The sequence below is a fragment of the Acinonyx jubatus genome, chromosome B1 (assembly GCF_027475565.1).
Source record: "Acinonyx jubatus isolate Ajub_Pintada_27869175 chromosome B1, VMU_Ajub_asm_v1.0, whole genome shotgun sequence".
NCBI lineage: Eukaryota > Metazoa > Chordata > Mammalia > Carnivora > Felidae > Acinonyx > Acinonyx jubatus.
This window is the reverse complement of record NC_069382.1, coordinates 48,301,720-48,318,026: the sequence shown is the minus strand read 5'-3', so window position 1 is coordinate 48,318,026 and position 16,307 is coordinate 48,301,720. Positions and strand designations below refer to the sequence as shown.

At 38.2% G+C, this 16,307-nt stretch overlaps 1 protein-coding gene across 1 annotated transcript in view; it reads right to left on the bottom strand.

The window, feature by feature from the left end:
• Positions 1 to 16,307, bottom strand: part of ELP3 (elongator acetyltransferase complex subunit 3) — a 96,303-nt gene that overhangs the window by 10,637 nt on the left and 69,359 nt on the right. The window contains exons 11-14 of the mRNA XM_015088020.3: positions 15,357 to 15,447; positions 12,573 to 12,638; positions 10,717 to 10,944; positions 9,709 to 9,790 (exon numbers count right to left, since the gene is read on the bottom strand). Coding sequence (XP_014943506.1) covers positions 9,709 to 9,790; positions 10,717 to 10,944; positions 12,573 to 12,638; positions 15,357 to 15,447 — 467 coding nt within the window. The remainder of the gene's footprint in view (positions 1 to 9,708; positions 9,791 to 10,716; positions 10,945 to 12,572; positions 12,639 to 15,356; positions 15,448 to 16,307) is intronic.

Here is a 16,307-nt window from a genome sequence, read left to right as displayed (position 1 = left end):
GGAAATAGAGGACTTGAAAAACACTTTAAACTGATTAGACCTAACAGGCATATACAGAACACATCACTCAGCAACAGCAGAATATGCATTTTCCACAGGGGACATGAAGCATTCTCCAGCTTAGATCATAAATCAGGTCATAAAAGAAAACTTAATAAATTTAAAAAGACTGAAATCTTAAAGTATGAAGAAAAGTATAAAGAAAAAGAGACTGAAATTACTAAAATTAGAAATGAAAGAGAAATTTATTTATAGAAATAAAAAGCATTAGAAGAGAATACTATGAAGAATATTGATGTGTGTATACACTAACACACTGGATAATCTAGTTAAAATGGACAAATTCCTAGACACACAAACCACAAAGATTGACTCAAGAAGAAACAGGTCTATATGGTCCTACAACAAGTCAGGAGATTGAATCAGTAATAAAAAACCTTCCAACAAAGAAAAGCCCAGAACTAGATGGCTTTACTTGTGACTTCTATTAAATGTTCATACACGCACACATGCACACAGCGTACACACGTGGAATATTGTTCAGTCTTAGTAAAGGAAGCATAATCTTTTAATGTTATAGTATGAATAAACCTAGAAGACACTATGCTAAGGGAAATAAGTCAGACACAAAAGGCCATATACTGTATGATTCCACCTCACAGAGACAAAGTGGATTAGAAGTTACCAGGGGTTGGGGTGATGGGAGAATTGAGAATACTGCTTAATGAGGACAGAGTCTCTGTTTGGGGTAATGAAAATGTTTTGGAAATAGTGGTGATGGTTGTATAAAGTTGTGACTGTAACAAATGCCCCAACATGTATACTGAAAAATGGTCATAACGGCAGGGGCACATGAATGGCTCGGTCGAGCATCCAACTCTTGATTTTGGCTCAGGTCACTATCCCAGGGTCATGGGATTGAGCCCAATGTTGGGCTCTGTGCTGAGCATGGAGCCTGCTTAAGATTCATTCATTCTCATTCTCTCTCCCTCTCTCTCTCCCCTTCTGCTTTTGTAGGCCCCCCCCAAAAAAAATTTAAAAAAAAATTTTTTTAATGTTTATAATGGCAAATTTTATGTCATATACAATTTACTACCTTCCCAAATTGAGAAAACAAGACTTCAAGGTCCATTAACTATTTTCAGGTGTTTGTTTGGGGGCAGGAATGTGGATAAGGGTAGGATATCTTTAGAGAGAAACCAGCCCAAAGATGGTCTATATTCTATAACCTAGTAGAAAGGTTAAGTGGCCAATATCATAGATCTAAAGGATTAAACATTTAGATAGGCTTATAAAGGGAAATACAGAAATGTCCTCATGGAAGAGAGATAGCAGACAAAAGGTCAGATGCAGGGGTTACTTGTGGGGGCCTGCCAAAGTCTACTTAGGACAGTGTTAGGTATAACTGTGCTGCCATGACTGGCTCTATGAAACCCTGATATTGGGTTTGGGACAAGAACTCTTGAATCTACATATGGCCAAAGACAGTCCATCCTGGGAGAAGGCTAAATGAAGTTTTCTGTAGAAAGGGACTGGGTAACTTAATCTCAAGTAAATGAAAACATATTTAACTTAGTAGGCAAAGGTGGCCGCCACCAGATCTTCTCTTTAAAAGTGGATATATTTCCTCTCTTTTAAAATGTGGGCTGGCCCAATGACTCTGGTAACCAATAGAATGGGGCATAAGTCACATTGTGGTAGACAGTCTCTAAGAGGAGGACTCCCAAAGTCCCTGTCTACTGGTATTCAGTCTTGCATAATCCCTTGAGTGTGGGCTGGACTTGTTGACTTATTACTAAGAGTAGGTATAAGGACTGTAGCTCCCATCTCAAGGGGCCGTCTCTGTGATCACTCTGCTGAGGGCAGCAAGCTGCCACGTGATGAGCAGCCCTTTGGAGAGGCCTACATGGCATGGTGAGGAACTGTGGCCCTAAGACCAACAGCCCATGAGGAACTGAAGCCTGTCAAATCACATGGTAAACCTGGAAGTGGATCTTTCAACCCCAATTGAATCCTGAAATGATTACAACTCCAGCTGATACCTTAACTGGAGTTTTATGAGATACTTTGAGGCAGAGGTACCTTGCTAAGTCACTTCTAGATTTCTGACTTATAGGAATTGTGATGACCGCTTGTTTTCAGACATTAAGTTTTGTGATTATTTATTACACAGCAACAGATAATGAATATAAGATGTTCTGGGACTTCTAAGTCTAGTCTTTGCTCCCTTCCTTTAAGAGCCCAGCCTTCATGCTATAAGAAATGCAAGTCAGGTAGAAAAGAACCAAGGTGCTCATGCTGACAGTCTCAACTGAGCACCCATTACCAGCTAGAACTGAAACTCCAGACAAGCCAACCTAGTCACAGCTGATGGCCATTTAAGCCACCCCAGCCAAGGTCCTAGACATCATGAAACAGAAGTGAGCCATCTTCTGTATGCCCAGTTGAATTTCTGACCCACAGAATCACTAAGAAAATAAATTGGTTGTTGTATTAAGCCAGTAAATTTTGGGGTGATGTGTTACACAACAAGAGATAACCAAAACAACCACTAATTAGTAGGATTTGCAGTAAGAGGTAACAGGGCACATAGCATATAGATCTGGGGCTTCTGGACTGCTTTACCAAACAACAGCGATTCATTCATAAATGGTGGATAAAGCAGACAACTGGATGCTCAGGGAGGTAGAGGATTGGGGGCAGGGGGGATAAGGAAATATAATCCCATGGCCACAATCTAAAACCCTAAATCCATCAGTTAATGTCTCAGAAATGTGAGTCAGAGACAACAGTTCAAGCCATGTGATAAAAAGAATAAGAAATTCCCTGTTATGTCTTGCTGGAATTAGAAATGCTTAAACTAAAAAGCTCTATAAAAACAGTATCTTGGTTGCTAAGGAAGGCAGCATCAATGTTTTCCAGAATTATTTAGTAATCTGTTCCCCCAAAGGGGAAGAATCTGCCAAATCCTTGCCTCTAAGATCTAAAAGAGGAAAGTTTTATTAAAAATTGAGTGGATTATAACAATGTCAAATATTTATTGAAAAGAACAGTACTAATCACATGAAAGTTACATTGATAAGGAGTTAATACTGCAACAAACTAAAATCAGACATTGTGATGAACAGCAGATGATGAGAAGTCTAGACTAGACAACTCTGGAGAAGGCTTCCTTCCTCAGAAAAAAGCCGATGAAGCGTCTAACTTTACAACAAAGGCAGTCATTTATATCAAAGCACCCAGACCTCTCAGGAATATTATTAGAAGCCACATGATATAGCACTATTCCTCTTCCCAAGCAGAAGTACAGTCGTAATTCCCAATATCTATAAACTAAGAGGAACAAGAATGGGGAGAAAAAGTATACATATGTTAAGCATGTCAACATTAGCAGGGCTGTCCTCTGGGACATTAATGTGCACATTTCTGAGATACAAGGACACTTGATAGCATGGACCTAGGAAGAGAAACAGCACTTGCCAGATGCTGTTCCTCATGTGCCAACAAGCTACTACCCACTCCTATCACTAGCTTCTGCCTAGGAAACCTCACCATAAGATCCAAACAGTGGACACTCACCAGTGGCCTATTAAGGAATATTTGGAAAACATGCATTAGTTACTATAGTCATGAAATACAGAGAGAAGGATGAGTATAATGCACTTGATATGCAAAGTACTACAATCTGGTACCTGATTCCTCTACAAATGAATGAGTAACAAATCAGGGAATGCAGAGTCCTGGGAGGAGCTATGCAAGGATGCCTCCACAGTCCAGCTGCAATACACACACCAGTTGGCAAACATTTAGCTAATTTCTTATCTAGCAAAATAGTATTCCATATCATCATTGCTAGTCTAATGATTAAGAATCAAATTCTTGTAGCAAAGCAATATTTTGTTTTTATCTATTATCTTTAAACAGAAAGATATTACCCACCACCACAATACAATCCTATTGGAACATGCACCAGAAAAGAAATATGGGGGCACCTCAGTGGCTCACTTGGGTAAGTAAGTGGCCAACTCTTGATTTTGGCTCAGGTCATGATCTCATGGTTTGTGAGTTTGAGCATGGCATCAGGCTCTGTGCTGACAGTGCAGAGCCTTCTGGGGATTCTCTCTCTCTCCCTTTCTCTCTGGCCCTACCCTGTTTGCACTCTCTCTCTCAAAAATTATTTAAATAAACATTTAAAAAAACATTTAATTGTTAGAATGCTAAAGTGGAATAAATAGAGGAATATACAGAACCCTAACAATGTGCATTTCATTAGGGGATAATTTATTACAAGATAAATTATGTAAAGGGATGAAACAGAAACTACAAAAGAGCACACAATCTTTCCCCTTCCTTTCTGACAAGTCCTATGCACACAGCACACAGGCGGCACAAACTAGTTTGCATTTGGCAGGCTTCCTGTGTCCTTACCAACGAAATAAGCCAAAATGAGGAAAAGCTTTTCTAGGCATTTTGGTAAGGATCAAGAGTCCATTACCAGACACATCTAGTTACAAATGTATGCTTCTTTTCACCTAGATTATAATGTAGAGAATAAAACTACCTTCACCTTAAGTAAAGGGAGATGGGTTGCAGCCTGGAATACAGGTGAAGTTTCTGGGGTTCAGTAAGTAAATCTAAGCCATTTGTAGTTTAATGAAACCAAATGACTGTTATTTTCTGCCCACATATCATTAAACACTGGCTCTGGGGTACAAGACCATGAATTTCAGTCCCAGGAAACCATATTGGATTATGTAAGGCATAGGCATGTTGGTTTTTTCACTAGTAGGAATTGTAGATGTAGCTTTTAGAATCATATTCTGAGCATCATGATTTTAGAATGATCTCCTCTCCACAGTGACTTGTTTACTCACTTTATATTTAAGGTTTAAGGATTATTCATCCTATATATTTATCTTCCCCCCTTCTCTCTTCTTTGACTTTAAATGGGTTTAAACAAAATGGCTAACAGTCTCTGACTTCAGTGGATTTCTGTCATCAACCATTCAGACATTTTCCTCATTTCTCACCATCACTGTGTGATCTATCAGCCTTGTACAATTCTTGGCCAATGGCCATATTAATTTTCTACTTGAAAGAACACAAATAGAATACTGCTTATGACGAAGGTACTAGGGGGAGCTTGGGAATAGCTGTTTGTCTTGATGCATAGTAATTAGCTTGGCAAACAGAAACAGTAACATGACTGGATCCGATACCTAGCCAAAACTGCCAAAAGAAAAAAAAAATCATCTGTTGGGTATATTAAGTGGCTTTTTAAATAGCAGCTATCAACAGTTATATTTGCCCTTTTGGAAATGGTACGGGCAGTGTAACATCAGAGATCTCCAGTTTCCATGGTGATTATTAGTGATGGCATTTCAAATGTTGTAGGTTAGGTTCTACAGTATAATCACTTGTACTTGACACCATAAGACAGGGAAGAGAAAAAAATGGCTTCATCCTAACATATTTAAAGGAAAGAGAGATAAAAATCCACATAGATAAACATCATGGCTTTTAAGTAGATACAATTTGTTAACCTTAAACAGGTGTATGTTGATAGAAGCTACATAAGCTGGTGAGAGATATTAAAGCACTTGGATATAATAGGGACTAATTAATTGCTTATTTAGCAGTAATTAACTGCCCACACATGTTATAAACTGGTTGTTCTTACCTTACTGGTTTACCCATTTTGTATGTACAAAAAAGATTATTTTCTTATTCTGAAGCAATTAATCATGAGTTGAGATATAGTCTAAGTAGAGAGAAAAATTTAACTTCCTCTGGAGTTAAGGATAATCTGTGGGGTGAAAATTGAGTTAACTGTGCAGCCCAATTTCAACACCCCTCAAGGTCCAGGCAGTAGTATCTCATACTTCCTTGATCTGCCCTCTCAACTCCGGTCCCTTGAACATAGGAGACACTCAATACACTTGGTGATTCTGATGCTGATGAAGCCAATCATTTCATTTTTGCTTTAATTTTCAAATTTAGAGTTGATGGTTAACTTTGAAACACAGTTTACTTACGAAGATAATTATATATACTTAAAAAAATAGAATGAATAATCTAAAAGGTCTAAGTGCTTCACCTGACTCCAATAAACAAGAAAATTTTCAATTTCCTCAAGTAGCTATAAAGTCAGTCTTTTAAAAAAGGATAAATTAGCTGTAAAATATTCAGTATATGCCTTTTATAAACAAAATATATTGAGGTAACAAAGATAAACACCAATTTGTTTTTAACAGGGAAAAATAGAACACATGGAGTCTGACTAGTGATTCAAATCAGATCTACTGTGCAGTTAATCATACTGTCTAGAGGCAGAATCAAAGATTATAAATCCAAATAACAGAAAATCTGCTGGCAAGTTGAGGGGAAGTCATAATGAATCAGAATGTAATTAAAAAAAAAAAAAAACTCGACATAAGTGCATTACTCTTACAGTCACTGTAACCAGAATGATAAATGACCTGTCTCTCCCTTACTCAAGCTACTAGTTATGCCAGGACAGAATATGTAGGCCACCACTGTGTACAAAAGCCTGCAGACCAGAACAAGGATGGATTTACAAATCAAAGACAAGGTCAGAAAAAAAACATACAACGCTTAGGTCACAAAGTAGCACCAAATTGTGATGAAGTCAATATGTATCCACAAATCATAGGATAACCTAACCATGGGAAACTTTATCATTTTTATCATCAAATATCTAACATACAAGGAGACTAAGTGCAATTACTAATGAAATTAAAGGGCTTCCTAACATGGTTTCAGGAAAGAATCTACTTAAAATGTAATCAGTAAAACACAAGTGGTTATGTTGAGAACTAAAAGAGATGAAAACACTAAGGGGCAGAATTATAGACTGCTAGAATTGTAAAAGATAACCTACCCCAATTTTTTTCAGTAAGGGAAGAAAGGTCTATGGAGATCAAGTGAAATTATCCAAGATCACAAAGAGTGAGGGCTACGGTCAACACAGGAATGGAATCCAAACTCTCCCGCCACCAAGTGTCTCTTCCTATACAGCACACCTAATGAAGCACTGTGAATAAACACAGTAGACAAGCACCACTGCGATCATAAGGATATTTTCATTCCAAGGATCAAATTATGGAGAACTGTTTGACTTTTTACAAAAACTAATCCCCCCCCCCCCAACACACACACAGTACTCAAAGCAGAAAGACCAAAGTGAAATATGAACAAACATGGAAGGACAAAAGCTACATAAAAGGTGATGATAATGCATACTTTAAATCTGTACTACTCAAAGTTCTGAATAATGGACATCTCAGGTGTCTGATTCAGAAACTTAACTGAACAATAATATGTTACTAAATTAGAGAAATAAAATGCATCATACATAGAGAAATATTCTTGGCTTTTTTCATCAGAAGGGTGATCAGATCTTGAGTCAAAGAGAAAGTCAAGGTACTATGTGCTTTCCCTAATAGAAAGCAATGATGCAACTTAGAGACTAGAGTGACAGGAAATAATGCTTCCTTCCTCCCACAGAACTCACTTTAGTTCCAAAAGACAATCCAGGACTGCTCTTACAGAAACCCACTAGCCCAAAGAAACCCCCTATATAGAAATCTAGTAGTCCTACTGTAGCAGCTAAGGAGAAAGGTTCTTCCCAGCTTTTTTCAGCAAGACTCTTATTTTAAAAATTCTACAAGCAGATGATCTGAAATTGAGCTATTATTTAGATTATGATAAAAAGCTAGAAAGAGGACAGATGCTGATTTCCACTTAGAAAGACACCCTACTCATAAAAAGCAGAAACTAAGGCTCTTATGGGTGCCTGAATAGAACCTCAGCCAAGTCAGGGGCCCTCTCTGCATGTAACATTTCTACAAATGGATAGATATTATGAAGGCTAATGAAATAATGTGGAGAAGTAATAGAATACCAATGTTCTTCGGTTGTAAAATTGATTATGTTCCCACAGATACCAGAAAACCACGTGACTGCACAGTAGCCTGCGGGTGTGCAGGCCCCACCATGGTCACAGAGAGTATCTTTCCCTTAATGGTTTGGAAGAGAATATGAAAACCTTGCCATTCAAAATGTGGTCTGAAGACACAATTAGCACAGGTATCACTGTAAGTTGGTTAGAAATGCAGGCTCTCAAGCCCCACCCCAGACTGAATCTCCATTAAAAAATTTTTTTTTAATGTTTATTTATTTTTGAGAGAGAGGGAGAGACAGAGCGTGTGCGCGCGCGCGCACACACACACACACACACACACACACACGAGTGGGGGAAGGGCAGAGAGAGAGGGAGACAGAATCAGAAGCAGACTCAAGGCTCTGAGCTGTCAGGACAAAGTCCGATGCAGGGCTTGAACCCACGAGCAGTGAGATCATGACATGAGCCAAAGTCAGAAGCTTAACTAACTGAGCCACCCAGGCGCCCCCTGAATCTGCATTTTAACAGGATCTCTGGATAATGTACAAGCACATTAAAGCCTGAGAAGTACTGTGCTGAACACACTGACAGTGTTCTAGCGAAAGGGACTGCTGAATGTCAGGTGCTTTCAACCCTTCACAGGTGTGCGTGTAGAGTAAGTCTCAAGTCAGGCTGGACCTCTTTGGGGAACAGGAAAGGTTGACTTCTGGACAACCACAGGTTACAACTGAGACGTAAACATTTTTTATTACAAATATCAGTATCGCTTAGGTGAGCCTCTTTTTAGTGAAATTAAGGTAACAGAGAAAAATATATAAAGCTAGCCATGTTAAGAAATGTTTTACTAATCCATCTGGATAATGCCAAAAACCATAGCCAGACTAAATGATTAAGTGAGCCTGGGTCATTACATTTTCATAATTATAATCATTAAAACCTGGGCAAGGGTGTTGATTTATTGATTAGCAACAATTTATTGATTTTTTTTTAAAAACTCATTTCAACTCTCATTTTCAGAAAAGATTATTTACAAGATCTTAAAAGAAAAGAATCTGCTTTAAGAAAGGAGCATATTTTCTAATGGGAAAATAAACCTGGAGGAAAAAAAACCCTACGTTCTGATCATGGCTTTTCCACATTAGCTTCTTATTAGGAATAGCAATTTTTAGGATATAGTACTAAACAGTAGGAGTGAAAGTGTATCTATATTATTTCTTTTTCTCTCACACTAGAATTTCCTTTTTGTGCCCACTTCCCTTTGTGTGATGTCCCACACAAAGTATGGGGAAAGCTGCAAACAAGGGAAAGCTGTTCCCTGAAGCAAAGTCACTGAGAGCAATATTTATGGAGCAAAGAACTCTGCCTTTAAATATCTTGTACTGGCAACTGAGATTCCATTTTAACTTTCTGAACAACAGTGTTGATAACAGCCACACTGGTTTACTTTTTCTTGGATCCATATCACCAAATTTCATTTTCTCAGACAGAGTAACTGGGCACAAAGCACAAGAGAGGAAATGACGACTAGTGGGGCAGACAGATGACTGGTGTGACAGCAAGAAAGATAGGACACCGATTACTGGTCTTGCCACTCTGTGCTTCTGGAAGCTCTACTCCACCAGACTGCTTACAGGAATTCTGTGTGTGAGCACAAGTCTTTTACTGTTGTACTTGGCCCAATCCTGACTAATCATAAATAGGGGTAAGAGAAGCCTGAGATAGTTTTAACTGTGATACCAAGTTAAAATGTGAATGAATCATGAATTTTGCTCTCCTCCAGTTACCTGATATAACAGCTATTTTCCCAGATCCGTGTTCTTCTCTAGCTATTCTTTCTGCCTCCTCCATCAGAAGCATGCCAAATCCCTGGAAGGAGCAAAGGGGGGGATTAGGGAATTGAGAAGAAAGGAAGTCAGTAAGAGGGGTCTGTAAAACAAAAAGGCTAATATTTAGTAGTTGCTAAAATCTGCTAAAATAAGAATGACAAAAAAAAAATGCATGGGAGTAAGAAAAGAGAAACCATTCAATTATACCAAAAATACCCTGTAGCAGACTAGTAAAAAAGGGAATAATTTTGCAACAAAAGCCATCAAAAGGTATTCTGTGGATAATGTAATCTCATCACAGCAAGGGGGCAATTGCCTCTCAACTTCCTGTCTCTTTTTAAATAAGTTCTAGGCAATCTCTAGGTGATGAAGTCTGGGGCATCTAATCTTGTATCTATTAGTCACCCCTACAATTTCTAAAAGGTTTTTGAAACCAGGCAATATTCTTAAATCACTAAGTTTGGGGTCTACTCTGCACCCACCAATAGTGGTTTTAAGCCACTTCCTGGAAATTTTAAAGAGTGAGTTATTTCTTTGTTTAGGTTGTCTGTGGGGAGTGGAACAGCATTCCACTACATGTCAGATATAGCTTGCATCTATGAAGACCTTTAATATTTCACAAGTGCTTTCACATTATCATCTGCTTTGATTTCATAATACATAGTTGAATCATATGAAATTGCTGGTATTAGGCCATTTCTGACTTTCAAAAATAGCAATTTCATATGGTTCAATCTAATACTATATTCTACCTGAGTCTCCAATTTGTCTCTCGCTCCTCCTCCTTCACACTCAAAAGAAAACATCTCTGAACATACAATATTAGTTCTTCAGTTTCTGTCCTTGCCTTTCTCCCTTCCTCCTTCCTCCTCTGCCTCTGCCTCCTCCTTCTGCCCATTCCTTTTCTCTCTTCCTCCTTTGGGCAAGTTTCTAATTATAGTCAAATAGAAATGGAATACAGGATACCTGATGCTGAAATTTAGTAGGATCTCGACTGCTCACAGGGACTACACTTCCGTACACATGCAGCTCTCGAACTATGGAAACACCTCCAACCAATTCAAAACGGAAGGTTTCTTCCGAACATTTTCGTAATCTCAGGAGGCCAATCAGAATGTCTTGATCTGGGTCTTCATATGATAAGAATGTTTCCCAGCCACCATTCGCCACATAATCTCTCCTTACCAATTCAACCTGTTTAATAAAAAGTCACACACACAAAGTTTTTTAAATTAGAGAAAATTCATTTTTATAATTGTAAGTATTTATTTAGGTTAATACACACAATTAAGGATAACGAATAATCACGAATTAGGTTTCTTTTTACTTGTCTACTTTCAAATATCAATGATTAAGAAAGAGTTCATGCCTTGTTCATGGAATATTATAAAAGGAAAACAATTCTATAATTGCATAAATATTTGAACTTCATTAACCTTGAGATTCTTACAGAGATCTGGCTCAGTAAATGCTTCTATGTACTTAAACCTCTGATCCTCCATGAAGAGTCTCGAAGGTAAAATTACATATTATGTCACATGCATAGCTCTTGGGAGCACCACTGAGCCGCAGAACTGTTAGGTCCTCAATGGTTTCATTTTCTAGCCTTTGCTTCTTCCACTAAAACCTGATTTTGGGGGAAAAATGTGTTACTGGTCACTTGTTCCTTGATGGGCTTTTAAGAAAGTATGGCATCCCACAGGGCGCTTAAAATATTATGACTAGTTATAAGATTAAACATTAAAGAAAATTCAAGAACTGGAGAGTAGCTTATAGGGGAAGCTCTGTGGTACCAATCTACATAGGCTTTTGACTCTTCAACTCATTGTTCAAGTGGCCCTTGAATTTTGCATCTGCATAAGCAATATGCAACAATATTCAGAGACAAACCTACATATATGGGCATGGTCACACTCAGACACATTCTGAAGATAGGCTGACTGTACCAGTAGTGAAGTGAACAATTCACACCAATGCTTAAATTTCCTCGCAAACTTAAATATTTACTAACTAACTGGATTGCACAAGAATTTGGAAAAATGATTAACTGTGCTTGGGTCTACTTTTTTCTTCAAAAGGTCCCAGATGTTAAAAAACATCAATTAAACAAACCATGCATTTTGAGAACAGAAATATCAATGCAGATGTCATCTAATGTCTCTCAAGTAGGGTTCCACAAAAGAGCTAATCCCCACAGAAAGTTTGGCATATAGCTAGGCATTATACGTACATAGGAGAGAAGTTAACTCATTACAAACAATGACTACTTTTAGGCATCAGGCTTAAGTTTTGTGGAACCCTTATTGACAAGGGCCCTGAATTCATCTGATTACCACCAATGGGCAATAATTTTAATAGTTGTAGTACCCACAAAGATAAACAGATCACATTCAGCTCTACCTGAAGGTAGCCACTAGCTGTATGTAGCTATTTATATTTGGATTAAAATTAAATAAAATTTAAAACTCAGTTCCTCAGTTGCACTGGCCACTTTTTAAGTACTTACCATCACATGTCACATTGGACTGACACCACATTGGATGGCACAGATTATAGTTTGCAACCCTGCAGAAGGTTCTAGTGGACAGTGCTGATCTAGAATGAAGTTCAGACTTGGTTTTCCTAACCTGTCTCTTCTACAGTTCAGCCACCCTCATATTTGTCTTTCCTGTCTTAACACCTACATTTGATCCTCAATTACTCTTTGCTTAGTTTACTTATTAACTTCTAGGGATCAGTCCTGTTGGTAAGAAAGTGTGGGTCCAGGTCTGAAAAAAATTTATGAACAGGACCCAATCTCTCTATAAAATGAAGAAACTAACCTGGTATGGCCGTACTTTGTGATGAATTTCTTGGATTCCAACCTCTCTGGTTCTCACGTCTCGACACTGAAGAAAAAAAAAAGTGGAGGAAAGGGGCAAATACAAAACTGGGTTAACTAATTCAATTTTTATTCATACCTTTCCACCAAACCCTGAGCTCAAAATTAAGTTTGGACATAATTTACAATGAGATAATAACAACTAAATTTAAAAATAAAACCATCTTTAATAAATCTGAGGATAGGGGAAAACAAAATATGAAGTTAGTATAGTATTGCTTTATAAACAAGCTTAGAATTCAGAGATCAATATATGATACCCAAATAATATATGTCCTAAAACCTGGAAATAGTTTTTTTTACCCAGGGGATATAGTTGTACCTGTAAGTAGAACCCAAAACTATGTATACAGAAGAGTAAAAAGCAAATTCCTAATTTTTAAATATCTTCATCATTTTATGGCAGTTAACATTTTTAGCATTACCATGCTTGTATCATTTAGAAGTTGGAAAGACTGCTGTGGTATTTTTTCTTTTTTTCAGAGAAGGGCACTGTGGGAGAAAGGATGGGAGGGAGGGAGGGAGGGAGGGAGGGAGGAAAGGAAGAAAAAAGATGGAACCTAGAGCTATTTATTATACATCTGAACCACAGTCACAAGAGCATCACTGGGAGGCTGCAGATGATATACATGCAATGCTTCTCCTTGTATGGCCAAGCTTATGTGATAGGACTCTCATGTCTTTTTTTCTTCTTCTTAATGTTTATTTAAGGGGGGAGGGGAGGGGAGGGAGGGAGAGAGAGGGAGAGGGCAAGAGAGAGTGAGTGAACACTCAAGCAGGGGAGGGGCAGAGAGGAAGAGAGAGAATCCCAAGCAGGCTCTGCACTGTCAACGCAGAGCCTGACACAGGGCTCAAACTCCCGAACCGTGAGCTCATGACCTGAGCCGAAATCAAGAGTTGGATGCTTAACCAACTGAGCCACCCAGGCACCCCGTGACCCTCACTTCTATTCCACAATACAGTATACATAACTACATAGCCTGACATTTATAATTACAGAGTCATTACAGTATTCCATTATATATCCCATGGTATATTTTCCCATACAGAACTGTAAAAATTATTTTCAGGATTCTAACATTTTCTACCAGTGAGAAAAGATCACCCTAGGAAATGTGATGATGTCATGCAAGCTATACTACTAAAACAGCATTATTTATGAAGTGCTGTTATATATGTAAAGAATTCCACGAGAAAGATAAGAGCTCACTATTCAGTTTTATAAAAACAAAGCTATTTCCATGTTCCAGACATGAGCCCAAGATAATAATGCTTTAATGTGGATTCCATGAACTCAAAAATTATATAGCAAACAAAGATCACAAGTCTCTATAATTACAAATCTATTACATTTAGATGTTGTCTTTTAGCTACAGCAGTTCTATACAGTAGGTTGCATGTGAACAAGCTATAGTTACATGCTCTTAATGAACACCTGCATGCCTTTTTGGTGGTGGTGGTGGGGGGTGTTATGAGAGAATGCTTTTTAAAAGCAGAGATTGGTGTGTGCTCATTTTCTGGTAAAGACAGTCTGTGAGCTAGATGTCTTTCAGCTGTCTTCAGTGTTTAGACTCAAACCGAATATAAGGGATACAGGGTTAACGACGATAGCTAGATGATGAAATTATCAGGATAACCAGGTCAGGTCAGTCACTTTGGCTGTGGTATTCTCAGAGGAGAGAGGTGCTGGAAGACAAGGACAGTTGGAGACTGGGAAGAAGAACAGGCATAATACAGACTTGTCTGCTTGTTTGGTGCTATTAATTACTCTGATTACTGTATTTGCTATTTTTCCAGAACTTGAAATTGTCTTTTTTTTCTTTCTTTTGTAGAATAAGCCGATCATGTTCACAAACTCTCCTTTGGACAATTTTCTGAAAAGGTTTCTCTATAACAATTTAACTGAGAGAATAAAATGTCTTGGGCAGGTGCACAAACATGACATGCAGTCTTCAAAACGATGTCTCTCAAAGTCTGTATTGTTCATGAGAACATCCCATAGCTCCATTCCAGACCTAGTGAATCTGAATTGCTGAAGGCAGAGCCCAGCAATCAATGCTCAGGCCTTGACCCCACTTTTGGCTTTTCCTCTTTAGCAGCTCTAAGAAGGAGTTTCTAGGGCACTGTGAATTTATGTTATAATCACCTTACTGTGATTTATGAATCATGTGCAGAGACTGTTAAGTTGCAGATTCCTGGGCTCTTCTGCATGTCCAAGGCCAGAAGAAAGAAAGTGTTTAGTAAATATGTGAAATAAGTAAGTACTTGAAAAAACATGGGGGTGGAGCAGGGCAAGGGACATTGGAATATGTGGGCAATAGCACTGTTTCGTAATCATTTTACACACGTTATCCTGGTGTCCTCAAACATATACTCATATCTTCTATCTCCACTAGTCAAGAACTGAACACCCAATACTTCAAAAGAAAAAAAAAAAGAAAAAAAGAAATACTTCAAAATTTAAAAAAGAGAGCTGAGATCATAGTTGGCATCTGGCACCCTTAAATCGACAAATATGCTCTTTCAGAAGAAAGCAGAGGGGTGCAAGGGAGAAGATGCAGCCTTTGCAACCACTGGTTTCAACTTCATGTTTTATATACACCTAGTAAGAATGCCTTCAGTATATGAAAACTTTTTGACCAAACTTGGGAGTCTGTGTGTACCAAAGTTAAGTGCCTTGTGTTTCAGATTACTTTGATCTCAACAGTTACTGTCAGACTCTTACCTGTATTCCAAGGTCTTTCATTCTTGCAAATGCCAGCTCTCTCAAATTACCATGCTCTACTCCTGAGCTGACTAAGGGCATTGGAATATCTCTGCAGAAAAAAAAAAATCAGCTGTTGCAATACATAAATCATTCTCTACAGCAGAAAGGCAGGGATATTTTAAAAAAGGAAACAAAAAAACCCAAACATACAAAAATCTACAGAGGAGATCAGAAAAGAAGGATATAACCAGGAGGCAAGGTTCAGGGCTTCTCTGTCCCTCAGTTTTCCCATCCATGAAATCATGATTTTCACCAACCACTCAGGGGTTTTGTGAGAAACACCTGATGGAAATCATTTTATAAGATTACAAAGTATAAAACAAAACTGATCATCATCAGTAATGATTTTTGGTTGAAGAGATATATGTACTAAACAAAACAAGAAATCCAATATGTCTAAAGAGGAGAAATACTATTTTTTAAACGTTTATTAATTTTTCAGAGAGAGAGAGAGAGTGCGCACGCACACGTGCATGTGAAACAGCACTGGGGGACGGGGCAAAGAAAGAGAGGAAGAGAGTGAATCCCAAGCAGGCTCTGAGCTGTCAGCATGGAGCCAGATGGGGGGATCAATCCAAGGCCATGAGATCATGACCTGAGCTAAAATCAAGTTGGACATTTAACCGAATGAGCAACCTAGGTGCCTCAGAATAACAATTATTATTAATGCATTACTTTATTGATGGCTTATAAACACTTTCCCATACCCGTTGCTGAATGATAAGTAACCAGGAAGCTCAAAAGCCTGGTTTAGCCAACAACTGGACTTAAAAAGAATATATTTTCCCTTGTTTCATATAAATCTAAATTAGAAGCAACCCTGCATTAGAAGAGTTGCAGCTTGCCTAAATATGAGTGGAGAAAATTCTATTTCCTGCCATCAACACAGCATAAAGTGCCAGGCATCAA